This window comes from Epinephelus fuscoguttatus, linkage group LG8 (assembly GCF_011397635.1).
Source record: "Epinephelus fuscoguttatus linkage group LG8, E.fuscoguttatus.final_Chr_v1".
Lineage (NCBI taxonomy): Eukaryota > Metazoa > Chordata > Actinopteri > Perciformes > Serranidae > Epinephelus > Epinephelus fuscoguttatus.
This window is the reverse complement of record NC_064759.1, coordinates 43,914,345-43,928,379: the sequence shown is the minus strand read 5'-3', so window position 1 is coordinate 43,928,379 and position 14,035 is coordinate 43,914,345. Positions and strand designations below refer to the sequence as shown.

General features: G+C 40.5%; 1 protein-coding gene across 3 annotated transcripts in view; it reads right to left on the bottom strand.

Moving 5' to 3' along the window:
• Nucleotides 1-14,035, bottom strand: part of cnot10 (CCR4-NOT transcription complex, subunit 10) — a 40,802-nt gene that overhangs the window by 18,379 nt on the left and 8,388 nt on the right. For 2 of the 3 annotated variants that reach the window (XM_049583146.1, XM_049583144.1), the window contains 7 exons: nucleotides 8,179-8,270; nucleotides 7,343-7,504; nucleotides 7,067-7,217; nucleotides 5,953-6,092; nucleotides 5,269-5,352; nucleotides 3,274-3,357; nucleotides 213-330 (listed from right to left, as the gene is read on the bottom strand). In XM_049583146.1, the coding sequence (XP_049439103.1) occupies nucleotides 213-330; nucleotides 3,274-3,357; nucleotides 5,269-5,352; nucleotides 5,953-6,092; nucleotides 7,067-7,217; nucleotides 7,343-7,504; nucleotides 8,179-8,229 (790 nt within the window). In that variant the 5' untranslated portion in view covers nucleotides 8,230-8,270. The remainder of the gene's footprint in view (nucleotides 1-212; nucleotides 331-3,273; nucleotides 3,358-5,268; nucleotides 5,353-5,952; nucleotides 6,093-7,066; nucleotides 7,218-7,342; nucleotides 7,505-8,178; nucleotides 8,271-14,035) is intronic. The other variant, XM_049583145.1, reaches the window with a different exon arrangement.

The window sequence follows — 14,035 nt, the reverse complement described above, 5'->3', positions numbered from 1 at the left end:
GAACACATGCACAGTCCATCAACAAGCATATAAAAATCATCTTAAGTAACTGCTACAGCCACTTGCATCTCCAATGAAGACTTTGAAAAGCACCATTTAGCCAATAATGACACATTAACAAGGTTAGTCAAACCAAAACTAGCAGTATGGCTCTTAGACACCAGGCTTCTGAAAAAAAGACTTTAATCGTAAAGCGGTGAAGTAACTGTCACCCGTCTTGATGGGTCCAGGATGCTCTGCGATGTTGGAGCTGTTCAAGAGCTTCACTGCTTTCCGGTAGTTTCCTCTCAGGTACTCAAAATTACTTTTGAGGAAGAGTGAGGGTGCAGACTTATGGAGGAGACAACAAACACAGGTCAGAGACACACTTCTTGATAATAACATTTTCAGTGTCATCGGCGTTCTCTCAATGCCAACATTATATCACTTCACTTTGCGGTTCTTGTGTTCATTACACTATCTGAATGTCTACAAAAAGTTGCACCTGAGTTCTTTTTGAGTATGTGCAGATAATAACACAACTGCTCCTTGTCATTCTAGAAATCTTTTAAATGCTGTGAGTGCATGGTGGTGGACCGTGTTGACATGTTGTTATTTGCCACTCAGGGGGAGGGACCATCAAAACACAAGGACATCACAAGCAATTCCCATATATTACATCCCCACCCCCTCACTGTTTGAACAATGGGATGATGTAGCACCAACACTGATGCCAAAATGCCAATGTTCCCTCTGAGGCCTTAAAGGCATAGTGCACCCAAAAATGAAAATTCAGCCATTATCTACTCAGCCTCATGCCGATGGAGGCTAAGGTGAAGATTTAGAGTCCTCACAACACTTGCGGAGATCCCAGGGGAGAGGGGGTAGCAACAAAACTCCACCTAATGGAGGCTGACGGCGCCCCAGATTAAAACGTCCAAAAAGACATAATTGAAACCACAAAATATCTCCATACTGCTTGTCCGTAGTGATCCAAGTGTCCTGAAGCCCCAACATAGAAAGTTGAAAAATGTCATTTGAACTCTGTTTTTAGCCTCATTGTAGCCTGCAGCTCTAACTGCCTCTCTGTACACTGCATTCACGTGATCGCGCTTGCGCGCAAGACCCGCGAAAGCACGTGAACACACATGAACACGGTGCCCATGTCTCACGGTCTCGCACAAGCGCACACACATGAACGCGCTGTACACAGAGGCAGTTAGGGCTGCAGGCTACAATGAGGCTAAAAACAGAGTTCAAATGACGTTTTTCCAAACAATTTTTTATGTCGGGGCTTCAGGACACTTGGATCACTACGGACTAGTGCTGCACGATTTGATAAAAATGTGCAATTGCGATTTGAGTGGACAACATCGCAATTTGCAATTACAATATAATACATACATGGTATCATTAGTCTTCTTGCTTGATTCAGTGTTTCCCCTACATTATATTAGGGGGGCACTGACCTGACCTAACATAGTTATTGTTACAGACAGTGTCTAAATGACCATCAACAGACTGAGCACAGTCAAACACGCTGCTCACACAGCAGCGCAGCATGGCACTGTACACACAGCGGAGCAAGCCTGTATTGCATTCAGGAGTTGTCACGTAAATGGCAAATTCCAGCAAGTGAGCAGGCCGTAACACAACACAGCAGCATGTCAAGTTGGCTGAAACCAAGCAAAATTGCTCAATTTTTAATTTGTTATTATATAGTTTGTTATTGAGTCCGTGATTTCCCCGTGACACTTACAAATGTTTGCGTAACTGTGCTTGGATGTTGTTCTATGAGGCTCTGGCGGCTTTCAGTTGTCCCTTTGTCTTTAACGTTTCACGGCTTAGCTTTCTCTCGCGTGCATCCTACCTGCTTTTCTCTGTACTGTCTCAAGTGCTGATATAGATTGGTCGTGTTGCCACGGGACGTGGCGACTTTAATTTTTAAACTTTTACACACCACATCTGTTCAACGTTGGCGTACCTGAATCCAAAGTATCACCATGTAATAGACGTTGCGTTTTTTTCGCCACCAACCTGTTCATGGTCGTGCTCATGCTCTTCTTCAGCATCTATGTTGGTCACTGCTGCACGCCGGCTGGTCACCTGACCATAATTGCCTCACACACCAGGATAGCTTGTGGGCGTGATGTCAACAAACTCCACACACTACAGGAGAGGTAGTCACGTTCACAGACACGCTTGTTAACATTTATTTACATTAAATCGCAAATCGCAGCCTTTTATGCAGTTATGTAATCGCACAGCCTGACATTGTGATTGCGATCGCGATTAGATTAATCGTGCATCACTACTACGGAGTATGGAGATATTTTGTGGTTTCACTTATGTGTTTTTGGACATTTGAATCTGGGGCACTGTAAGCCTCCATTAGGTGGAGTTTTGTTGCTACCCCCTCTCCCCTGGGATCTCCGCAAGTGCTGTGAGGACTCCAAAACTTCACCTGAGCCTACATCGGCATATGGGTGAGTAGATAATGGCTGAATTTTAATTTCTGGGTGCACTATCCCTTTAAGCCCTGAACCCTCAGGCACTTAACTGACACCAAAAATGTTTGAGTGTGAGAGGCTGCAAGGGCTCAATATGGTTTCAATAGGAATGGGACAGCACTTTGCAGCGACCTATCATGTTACCTTGAAGATGCAAACATATACATGTATAGTACAATTGTGGCTTTGGGACTTTTTGTATTATGTTTTTACCCTTCATGACCAAGGCACTTCAGGGGTCAGTCCCTGATTTGAACATCCTCCAGGATCTTGCTTTACAGAGCAACTGTCCAATAATTACTTAACTCGTTTTAATCAAAACAGCACTATTAACCAAAGAAAAAGAAATAGCTGATGTATAAAATAAGTACGTAATAACGTCTATGCTTACGTATCTGCGATTTCATGTGTTTTTAATGGAACATCTTAAATCCTTAATGTTAACCTAATGCTTCTGTTTATATTTAATATGCCAGGCTGAACATCGATGTGACAGTTATTCACCTTCTTTATTGTCTTCTTCTTATTTTTTTCAGTGCTTAAGGGGTTCTCGTGGTAACCCTGTGTTTTAACATCACAATGCTATCAATTGTGGATAACTGTCAGGTAAAGTCTGCAGAAATACGAACTTATAGAAAGGGCAAAATGTCTGTGAAAGAACACACAGTCACCTAATGATCTTACAGTGGGACAGGCCCTAAAAGTCCTCACACACTGATGCAGGTACATGCCTAAAAGCTCTTGAGTGTGCATGGGTGTGATTGAAATTGGGCTGAAAACTCACGTTCCCCGCTGTGTTCATCACTGATTTGATCTCCCTTTTACAGGCCTTGGAAGATTTCATCTGGATGTAGGCTCTCACTTTGTACTGTAAAAGACACAACAGTCAGTCACAGTCAACAGGATGGAGAGTTAAACCAACAGTGGATGTTAAAGGTTCTATATACGACATTCAGGGCTTAGGTGCATGTGTGTATCCCACTGGCTAGCTCCTCACCATCACTTTGCACTGCACTTACAGATGCAGCCACTTCAAATTTCCGTTTGGTCCATGGTAGAGCCCTGACTGATCCGTGACAGGTCCCTGTCGTCACCTGGCCGGGCACGTTGCTTTAATGAGGTCCCCCGTGATGACGTAGAGAATACGGGCCGACTAGTAGCATCCCTAAGTTTAATTTGTAGAAACCAGTTGCAATGATCTGTCCATCCACCAGGAGGAGCAGTGAGTGTGGAAGCTGACGCGGTTTACTGCGCCTCTTATTACTGAGAGAGCTTCCCACACAGAGCATATTTAATGATTATCAGGCTACCATATCATAAGTCGTAAATATTATGCTTCAGTGTTTTGTTATTCGAAAGAATTGCATGAAAATTAAAGTGATATGGCTGGGAACCAAGTGATATACAGCAAGAACAAATCTGTGTTTGAATCATTAGTCTTAGTGGCTGAGTTTATCTGCACTGGTAATGATAATAATATAGTAATATTGTATAAATGGGTTATATATAATACCACATATACATAATATATATATGCGCACATATATATACATATATACATATATATACACATATATATATACACATACACACATATATATATATATATATATATATATATACACACACACACACACACATACACACACACACACACACATTTTATATATATATATATATATATATATATATATATACACACACATACATATATATATGCGTGTGTGTGTATATATGTATGTATGTATGTATGTATGTATGTATGTATACACAGACCACTGCAACTGGTTTCTGCAAATTAAAGTTAGGGGCGTTACCAGTCGGCCCCGTATTACTCAATTTGATTAATCAATTATCAAATTACTTGGCAACTGACCCTTTGCTAAGTCCTGCCCCTGGACGCAGAATGGACAATCATAACGTAGCAACGGGCCGGCTCAGACCAGGGTCCAACAGCAACACAGCTGTGCTCTATTGGCTCTAATGCAATTGTTTCAGATTTCATTTTCAGGCTGGTTTTGTGGATTTCAAGCTAAACGTTGTGCCTGGGGCACGTGTATTAATGATACTCGTTACTTGGAGAGGTTAGAAAAAGATATACATTTCTTCCCTGTTCCAAAACCACAATCAAACCCTGAAAAGTGTAGGGTTAGCTAGCTAGCTATTGAAAATAAAGCCTACTGAATGTATACACATGCTGCTCTTGCTTTTTAATGATTACAACACAGAAAAAGACCTACCCTGCTGTACAGGAGGAACCAGCGAAGGGAAGCAGGTAAACTTTGCTGATATTCAACCAGATGTGTGTCACTGCATTGTGTGCAGATGAATGGTGTTTGCCTTCCCCCGGAGATCCCTGCAGCGGAGGTACATGTGCTGGCAACGGCACCAGGGTGAAGCCAAACACCCTTCATCTGCACACAGTGCGATGCCACACAGTTGGTTCAATATCTGCAAAGTTTCCCTTTATATTCATTGCCTTCTGTCACGATTACCAGTGATTTTTCCAAAAATATTATAACATTTCTTCAGGGAGTGCAGTTAGTTACAGTGTGGGCTCTATGCTTACTCCGACAGCTTGTCTGACCATCACAAAGGGGCGGGGCTTCGCAAAAGGTAAATTATTATGTTTAACAACTTATCGATGAATCAAATAATCTTTACAGCACTATCAGCTGCTAGCTGCCGGCTTAGCCACCTCCATGTTAGGACCCATGTCCAGACAACCCGCTCTGAATTTCGCATAATGCCCCTTTAATTAAAATCTCTGAGTTCTTACCTGATGCATCTTTGATTTGGCTGCCTCAATCATGGCAGTGAACTCTGCCTTCTGGTTTGCTCCATCTTTGTTTGAACTGTAGTTCTGGAATCAAGTACAGCACTCAAACAGTAAACTACAAGCAATTTCACTTATGTAAATAATTAGAAACAACTCCACCATTAAATACAACTCTCTAAAAAATACAATAAAACACTTTAAGTCTAGAAGAATAATTCTGAGTGTGATCTGAAGACTTCACTGACAGCAGGTGTCATACAAAGAATGACTGTGGTACAAAGTCATTTGAATAAAACCTGTTGACAGTGATGGCTGCACATTATGCAGTGTAACTGTTTCTCCAAAGACATACTGCTGTTAGGGTTTTTTTTTTTTTAGATGTTATCTTCCAATGCTGTGACCACCACAAACTAAATCCCATTCATCTCCATTATATTGGGGAGGAGGCAGAGATCTCTACATTTCTTCAACAAGTAGCTTGGATAAACTGAAGATGTATTTACACATCCTGTCTGATCCATTGATCACTTCTGTTAAACTTTCTGCTGGACTTTAATTGTCCACAACCACAGATCTCAACAGCAACATAGTTATCTAAAATGTTAGCAGAAACTGTATGAAAGTAAGAGCAGATTGTGAGAAACTGTCATTGTCTTATCATGGTAACATAGTGTGGTCAGGTACCTCTCCTTTGCCGTTCTTGTTGCTTCCTTGTACAGAGAGTTTGTCCAGCACAGCCAGCAGATGAAGGGCCTTCTCTGGCTGGAAGGTGAGCAGGTACAGATCCACCAGCAGGAAGCACACTGCCTGAGCAAACTTCTCTTCTAGGACAAAGAACACAATGACCCCATGCCAAACTCCAGGCTGACAAATGGTCCCTTATAAAATATCAATCTATCACTGTTTCATTAAATGGAATATTGTGTTCTGACTCCAGTAAATATACAGGGCTGTGCTGAAGACAACTGATGGCCTGGATTGCTCCCTAGTTGTATTGTTAATACTAACCATTCTAAAAATCATGACCACATTCCCATAAACCCTGTCACAACAATTTCATGGCTGACAGGCCAGCACAGTAAATCTTATTCTTAAATTCTAAGTTCTGTTCTTAAAGCTTTGACTTGTACGCCCATGCAACGATATCCATTATTCATAACAGTTTGAAAAAACTACACACAGCACAACAGTTTTAAATATTCATGGCTCAACAAGTCATGTCGTGTGTGTGTGTACATATATATATATATATATATATATATATATATACACAGTGACATATATATATATACACATATACATATATATATATATATATATATATATATATATGCAGTGAACAAATAGTGTATTTATAAAAACATTCAGTTTTGTCATCACCGGAGCACTCCCCGTCAAGCCCTCCCCAACAGTTTCAAAAAATCCTGGAGGAAACCCTGTATCATGGTTGAGTCAAAGTGGACTGTTGTGCTAAATTTGAAGAAATTCCCACAAGGCATTCTTGAGATATTGCATTCACAAGAATGGGATGGACAGACAACCCAAAAACACAATGCCTCCAGCCACAGCTACAGCTGGCACGGAGGCATAAAAATGCCATTCACTATAGCCCCACTTACAACAATGAGCTGGTTTTAACGAGCAGCATATTCACATATTTAGGAGTGATCGCTTAATATTTTGTATATTTGTTTTTTATGAAATTTTTTAAAATGCCAAGCATCACCTGTCTGATGATCAACCACTTGATTATCTAATATCATTAGCAGTATACTTTATGTAAAGCACCATAACATACCAAATGGTTCCAAAAACTGGTAGAGCCTCTCTCCCATGGCGATGGCTTCAGAGTACTGACGCATATGATAGTGGATGATGGCTTGATTATAGTACAGTAAGCTATTTTCAACATCATCTAATCCATCAATGTCCTCTGCTGATGTATGAACCTGAAAGAGAGAGACAGGATGCAAGGTGATACAAAGCGCAAGTTTATCTAGAACTTTCAATGAAAACAGATTCATCATGAACTAAAAAAGCATGAGAAAAATATGACCCACATTTCAGCAGTTACCTGGTTCTTCATTGCCATGAGGGTCTGTTTCAGAGTCCCTGTGGTAGTTTGATTACTTTTGTAAAACTCCACAACAGCTTTATTCATGGCGATCTTGTAGTCCTCTTTGTTGAGCTCCTGCAGGGCTTCAAGGTGTTTGAGAGACTCGTCGTACTTCCCAGTCTGTGAGCAACACAGGATTGTTTCACTACACTTGCTTTCACTTACATGCAATCTTGGATTTGCAACAACATGACAGAATTTCTTCTTGTGTTCATTTTGAAACATATCAGTGATCAAAGCAAACTCTCTAAGAACCCATAGCTCCTTTATCTTTTTATCCACAATCATTTTGCTGTTACCAATTGATCCGCTAAACTATCACTTGCAATTGGTCTGCTGCTAGCTATCGTTAGGCCCATGTGTTACTCCCATACTCATGAGGATCATAAAACAATGCAGAGGCTGGACATACAGAGCAAAGTCTTTATTGCTTTATACAGTTTCACTCTTTTTGTTCTTACCTTTCACAATAAAAGCCCTAGACACTGCATCACTGCACATACTCATATGCTGAGGCTGTGGTGATGAGTTTTTCAACATCGAAAATATTGTGCTTCAAATTTTGCTCTGACCTCTTCTTTAAGTTTGTAATCAACATACCTTATCATCCCAATGAATTGTACTGAGACACATCTATGTGTGACACAAAAAGGCTATTTATTATTGTGGCTGGCAAAAAATATGCTTGGCCAGTGGATTTTCTCATCTACTAGACCAGACCCCTTGGCCATTGAATCATAAATTAAATTTTGCACGCTGCTTTCTGAGTATGTTAGGAAAGAAGTTTGTTTTACCGAAAATGCTTCATATGCGCTGGCTGCCATTTCTTTCTCTTGGTCCGTCATTCCAGGGAATGATGAGCTGTCATGCTTTGCCTCGTTTTGTTCTGAGAAAAGTGAAAAAGAGAGAAAAAGTCAAATCTACATTACAGACCAAGACTAAGCATGCAAGTTGGAATGAGCAGGGTTGACAGCCTGTACTGACAGAAGTTACACTTAGCTGTCACTTTATCAGGTACGCTTTTCTAATACTGGGTCCTTTTCTCCCCAGAACAGCCTGATTTCTCACTGTCATGGAGTCAAGAAGTTGCTGAAAACATTTCAGACTTTGCTACATGTTGCCTCCGGCAATTGCTGCAGATTTCAAGAGAAAGATCAAGATTACTTCATTTGTCCCAAGGGAGATTTGTCTTGGTCATAAAGGCTGCCACATAAAAATACATACATAGTGCTGAAACTAAAATTGTAGTTGCCTCTAAAGAACAAGGGAGAGCTGCGGCTCAGTGGACAGCTGAGAGACAGAGAGACTGCAGGGATAAACAGTGAGCAGATCAGCATGTTTTCACATCTAACTAGGGTTGGGCGATAATACAATAATAAGGTATCCGCGATATCCAAAAATAACAACAGTATCAGTTTCATTACCGTCATTAAAGAAATAATATAATATTAAATATAATTTACTTAATGCCTAAATAATGAGTGTTTGTCCATCACCTATGTATGTGTGGTTGAGTTGAGGTCAATTCAATACTAGCACAATTTAAAACTAATAGCAGGCTATAATGTTTCTCTTAACTGTTGATTCGGGAGATGACATTTGATAACGTTTTTGGATGTGATGTCATCACGTGACAGCTCAGAAGTGAAAACACAACTTCACAACTTCTGCAAGCAGCAGCAGCAGCAGGTCCAGTGGCCATTAGAGTGGAGGAGGGAGAAGCGCAACCCCAACCACCCAAAAACAAAAATGACTCTTTGCCCGAAAGTACCTATGCGTTTGTGCCGCAAGCTCTCCGTCAGAGCGGACATGTTCAGCACCGCGGGCAAAGTTGTCATTCCACTACGTGCCCTGCTCCAGCCGGAAAAAGTAAACATGCTGGTTTTTCTGGTGAGAAACCTTGAATAGTTTTGAAGCATAGGATGCTGCTATGGTTATCATTATACTTTGTTTTTATTTCATTTTCAATGAGGAGTAGCCTGTTCTGACTGTTCGGACTTGGAGAGGGTGAACCTTTCAAACTAAAGGTAGGCTCTAAAAATAAACCAACAAACAGTATTTCTCATTAGGTTCTCAGGATAGGATTATATATGCCCATTTTCAGTTATGCCTTGTTATTTATTGTTCTGTTTTATTTTTTTGATAAGCCCTACTGGATGCTGTAGAGCTGTGCTATAATTTATTTGATTTATGTTGATAGGTTCTAAAACTAAACCAACGGACAGTACCCGTTGTGGTCTCAGGATACGCTGTATAGCACACATTTTCATTACTGCCTTTTATTTATTTATTGTTACTTTTATATTATTTGATAAGCCTATAAGTATTGGATGCTATAGGGCTGTGTATTAATTTAATTGATTTGTGTTGATTACTGTACTGGAAGTGGACTGTAGCCCACAGACAATTAGTTATTTCATTCTGTTTGGTTGACTGCTGCATTTGCACTTTTTTAAATATTTGTTAATTAGGGCTGTACCCAAATATTCGGATATTCGAATATTCGTTTCTGTGGGTAGGTATTTGTTATGAAAATTTGGTATTCGATATTCATTTTTTTAATTATTATTATTATTATTTTTAACATATTTTTTTGGTGCTAAATGTAGCCTTTGTGTTGTTGGTAAATGTAGGTTATCAATAAAAATCAAAACTTTTAAATTGCATTGTTAAAAATGTGAAAATATAGTGTAGCCTAGCAACTGAGCTTGTGCCCACGGCACGCTTGAGCGCATCCGTCTGAGGCTGTGGATCAATGCCAAGTTTTACCACTTTATCACTATTCCCTCTAACTTGTAGCTGTTTTTTCGTTATCTTTTGAATTTAGTATGAATTATGGAACCGTTTTTGTCAACGTTTGTTTCCCCGTTTTGTACAATAAATTGTTTAAAGTTTCAACAAGATTCTTTTGGAGTGTGTGACACAAGTGTGTTTTGAAAACGACCGCGGACTGTCACCTGCTCAACGCATCAGTACCTTCGGATGCCATGACAGTAATAGTCAATAATGTCAAAATATCATTTACAGACCGATTTATCAGACGATCACTGCTGCCCGACCCGCAGGTCCATTTGCAGGTCCCGCGGGTTACGGGTCGACCCGCACATTACTATTCAGCTCAGTCTATAAAGGCTATACACAACAGCAAGGCCATAGACATTATATTCTATTCAGGCCGGCATATTCTATATATTCTATTCGAACCAGCAGCGCATCAGTTCTACAGTGCACAACACTGCTGACTAACCATTTTATTGCAGCACAGAGTGTCTGCCAGCAACCAATTACTTGCAGAGGCTTCCTACAACTTGTTTCAACGGTTCCGATTTAATCAGAAGACAAATTAAACAGGATGACTAGCCAATGTGAAAATCAAAAGAAAGTATAAAATAATGTACTGAAGGAGACTGTTGTGCCATCACATTTTTTTGTGATTTGAGAGCAAAGATCTGGTCGCCGGTGTGCAAAACTCTGGAATACAATTAGGTCCGAAAAAACCCCGGAGTCGTCCGCCACCCCCCCCTGTTATCACCAACTAGACTGACATTATAACCACATCAGTTCTTGATGACTATGATTATTTGTCTGACTGAACTTAATGATATGTCCTGTCAGTTTGGTAAACATCTGCCAAACTAGGTCTTGACCGCACAGCAACTCAAATAATAACATTCAAAAAAGGAGTAAGAAGACTTTGAAAACTTTTCTGGTCCTACCTCCTCTTATTTTTATATATTAATCATTGAAAATAAAAGTTTGTCGTCACACAACGGCAGTATCATTAGTCTCCAGTGAGTATTTTTTGACAGCACGCAGGCATCAAGAAAGCAAAGAGGTGAGATGGGCATGACATGTAATGCAACAGCATCAGCCTCTAATGTGACATGTAGCATACATGTCAGCAGCACTTTGTAAACAATAACAATTGCATTAACATGGCAATAATGATCATTTACTGTCCCTGTTAAATGGTGGCTGATCTCATCCTTTGCTCGGAGGGTAAGGACTAGGGATGGGCATCAATTTTTGATTTTTGATTTTTTTCAGTTTCGCTGGAAACTGATGCCTGTAACCCCTGGCTGGCAATGGTTGTAAACACCCAGGGGTGAACTGCGCATGCGTGCCATTCTTCCTCTTTGGCCTGGGGGGCTGAAGCTCAAACTGGGGCAGCTGCGCTCTCTTGCGGCGACAGTCTGCACTGCACTCTTTTGTTTTCTCTCTTTTGAAATACTCACATCAATTAATCGATAATTGATCGTTAATTTTTTTTGATGATTGAATAATGAATTTTGATCCTTTGCCTATCCCTAGTAAGGGGGACATTTTCAGCTACTGTTGTTCTTCGGGTTAGCTGCTAGCTGCTACCAGGTGCTTTTTATATCTCCAACAGTGAATCAAAGAGAAAGTTTTCAAAATGTCACACTCATCCCATCCATGGTCCCGTCCTGCTGGCTGTCCCTTTTAGGTTAGTCCCTTTTTTCAGACATCATTTCAATGCTGTTACTACCTCTGCTGCTGGCATGAACGCAAGACAACTTTGTCTCCCCATTTTGCAAGTGTACCTTGCATACAGAACAGTGAGGCATCATAACAGTATGAAATTCCTGCCTTGACAAGGCAGTGTAAAAGGGGCTATAAATTTGTAGGGTAGAATTTGTGCTCATTCAAAAATAGTGTCATGGGGGGCTGAATGACTTAAACAGCTCAGTTTTGTTTTGTTGTATAACTAAGATTTCTTTGTTTCCCTGGCACAAAGGGGGGATTAAAAAACAACAAAAACAAAAGAAACAACAACAAAAAACACTGCTATCAGCATCTGCTAAACTGCTGTTTAAAACATCGGTACCACCTCAGAATTTCCAAAACAGTGTATCACTAGTGATTTGTTGCCCTTAAAGATGGGTAGACTGGTCAGGTAGGTCTTGCATTTAAACCCTGCAATCACTTCAACTCAAAAGTGTGGAGGAGATTTTGTCATACTATTTGTACTACTGTAGCTCCCACCAAATTCTAATTACCATCCCCATGTGGCAGCAGAAATCAAGATGCATCAGGCAAGGTGGCAGTTTTATCAGTTTAATGCCTGGTACACACTACACAATATCAGCCCGATTCTAGCCCGACGCAGCGACGTACGGTGTTGGCATGGATCGTGTTGTACATGATAATCGATCATTTCATCTCATTTAGTGTCGTAGTAGACAACAACCGACATCTGGGACACCTCACAACATTCCAAGAGAAAGTCTAGCATGTTTGATTTTCTTTTTTTCATTCAGGACTGCTCCCGTCACAGCCGTCACTTTGACCAATAGGAACAAAGAGCGATCTGCTGCTGTAGACAAGTGTACAACAACAACACCCCAGGGTTTAGGATATTTCCTCTAGGGATGTTACCACACAGAGTAAAAAGGGAAAAATGCTGGCATGAATCACTAGAGGCATTTTAGCAACCCAGTGAGTACTGCCATTAGCATCAAGCTAGCAAAGAATGTTATTTCTTCATAATGGAGATGGACATAGAGTAATAAAATTAAAAAATAGTGGCGGAACTTTTACTCACCACAACTGCAGAGAGTACCAGCTTCATTTGAAACAGACTACATTATAAATGTGCCATTACTTATTACTCACTCTGTATTTTTATATTTTTACTTTTCATCCGCTCCCATTTGCCTTGATAAAGTTAATGCATCATACTGTCATTTCAAACTCAGCATACTTGTATCTGTTTCAAATTAAAAGCCCCTTATAACTTCGGTTGAGAGTATCCCTTCATTTTCTAAATACACTTTTATTGTGAAACATTTGCAGGAACTCGTGGAGGATTCAGTGACTTACATGTTTTTGTACAGTACTTTAAATGTAGCTCCTGCCATCTGCTGGCACTCTTTTACGTTACTACAATAACATTTCGGCTAGCACATGAACAGACACAGTGACTGAAATAATGGTAAAAGTAATAAAAATAGGCTAAGAATAACCCGATGACATCACACGTCATGAAAGACGACCGGGGATGATTGGTGTGGACCATCGTGTCGTGTGTCGTGTATCATGTTTTTCCTCATCCGCTGAGAGGGTCCTAAGGACAGAGGGATGTCGTATGCTGTAAAGCCCTGTGAGACAAATTGTGATTTGTGATATTGGGCTTTATAAATAAAATTGATTGAATTGATTGATGTCTGTCGGCCAAGTCATGGCACAATTTTATGACTCCACAATCGCGTAATGTGACATAGTGACTGTTGGAACGGACAGAAATGTTGTGTAGTGTGAACCAGGCATAAGTGAGCCTGCACCCACTGAGGTTCTTATGGAACCTGCTGCAGCCTGTCCACTTTAAGGTTCCCGTTGCCCTGCTTCCTGTCAGCTTGAACCATTCTGGCCAGTCTAAACTGATCCCTCTCAGTAATAAGGCATTTTCACCCACTGAACAGCCGCTCATTGCAAGTTTTCTGTGTCGATTCTTGAGAATTTGGTGGTGAAAATTAAGATCAGTAGAAACTCAGTCCACCCCTTCTGGCGCCACCATCAAAAGCCACTTAGATCACATTTCTTCTCCGTTCAGATGTTTGGTCTGAACAACACAGAACCTCTTGATAATTGTCTGTATGCTTTTAATTGTCTCCATGTGATTGGCTGATTGGA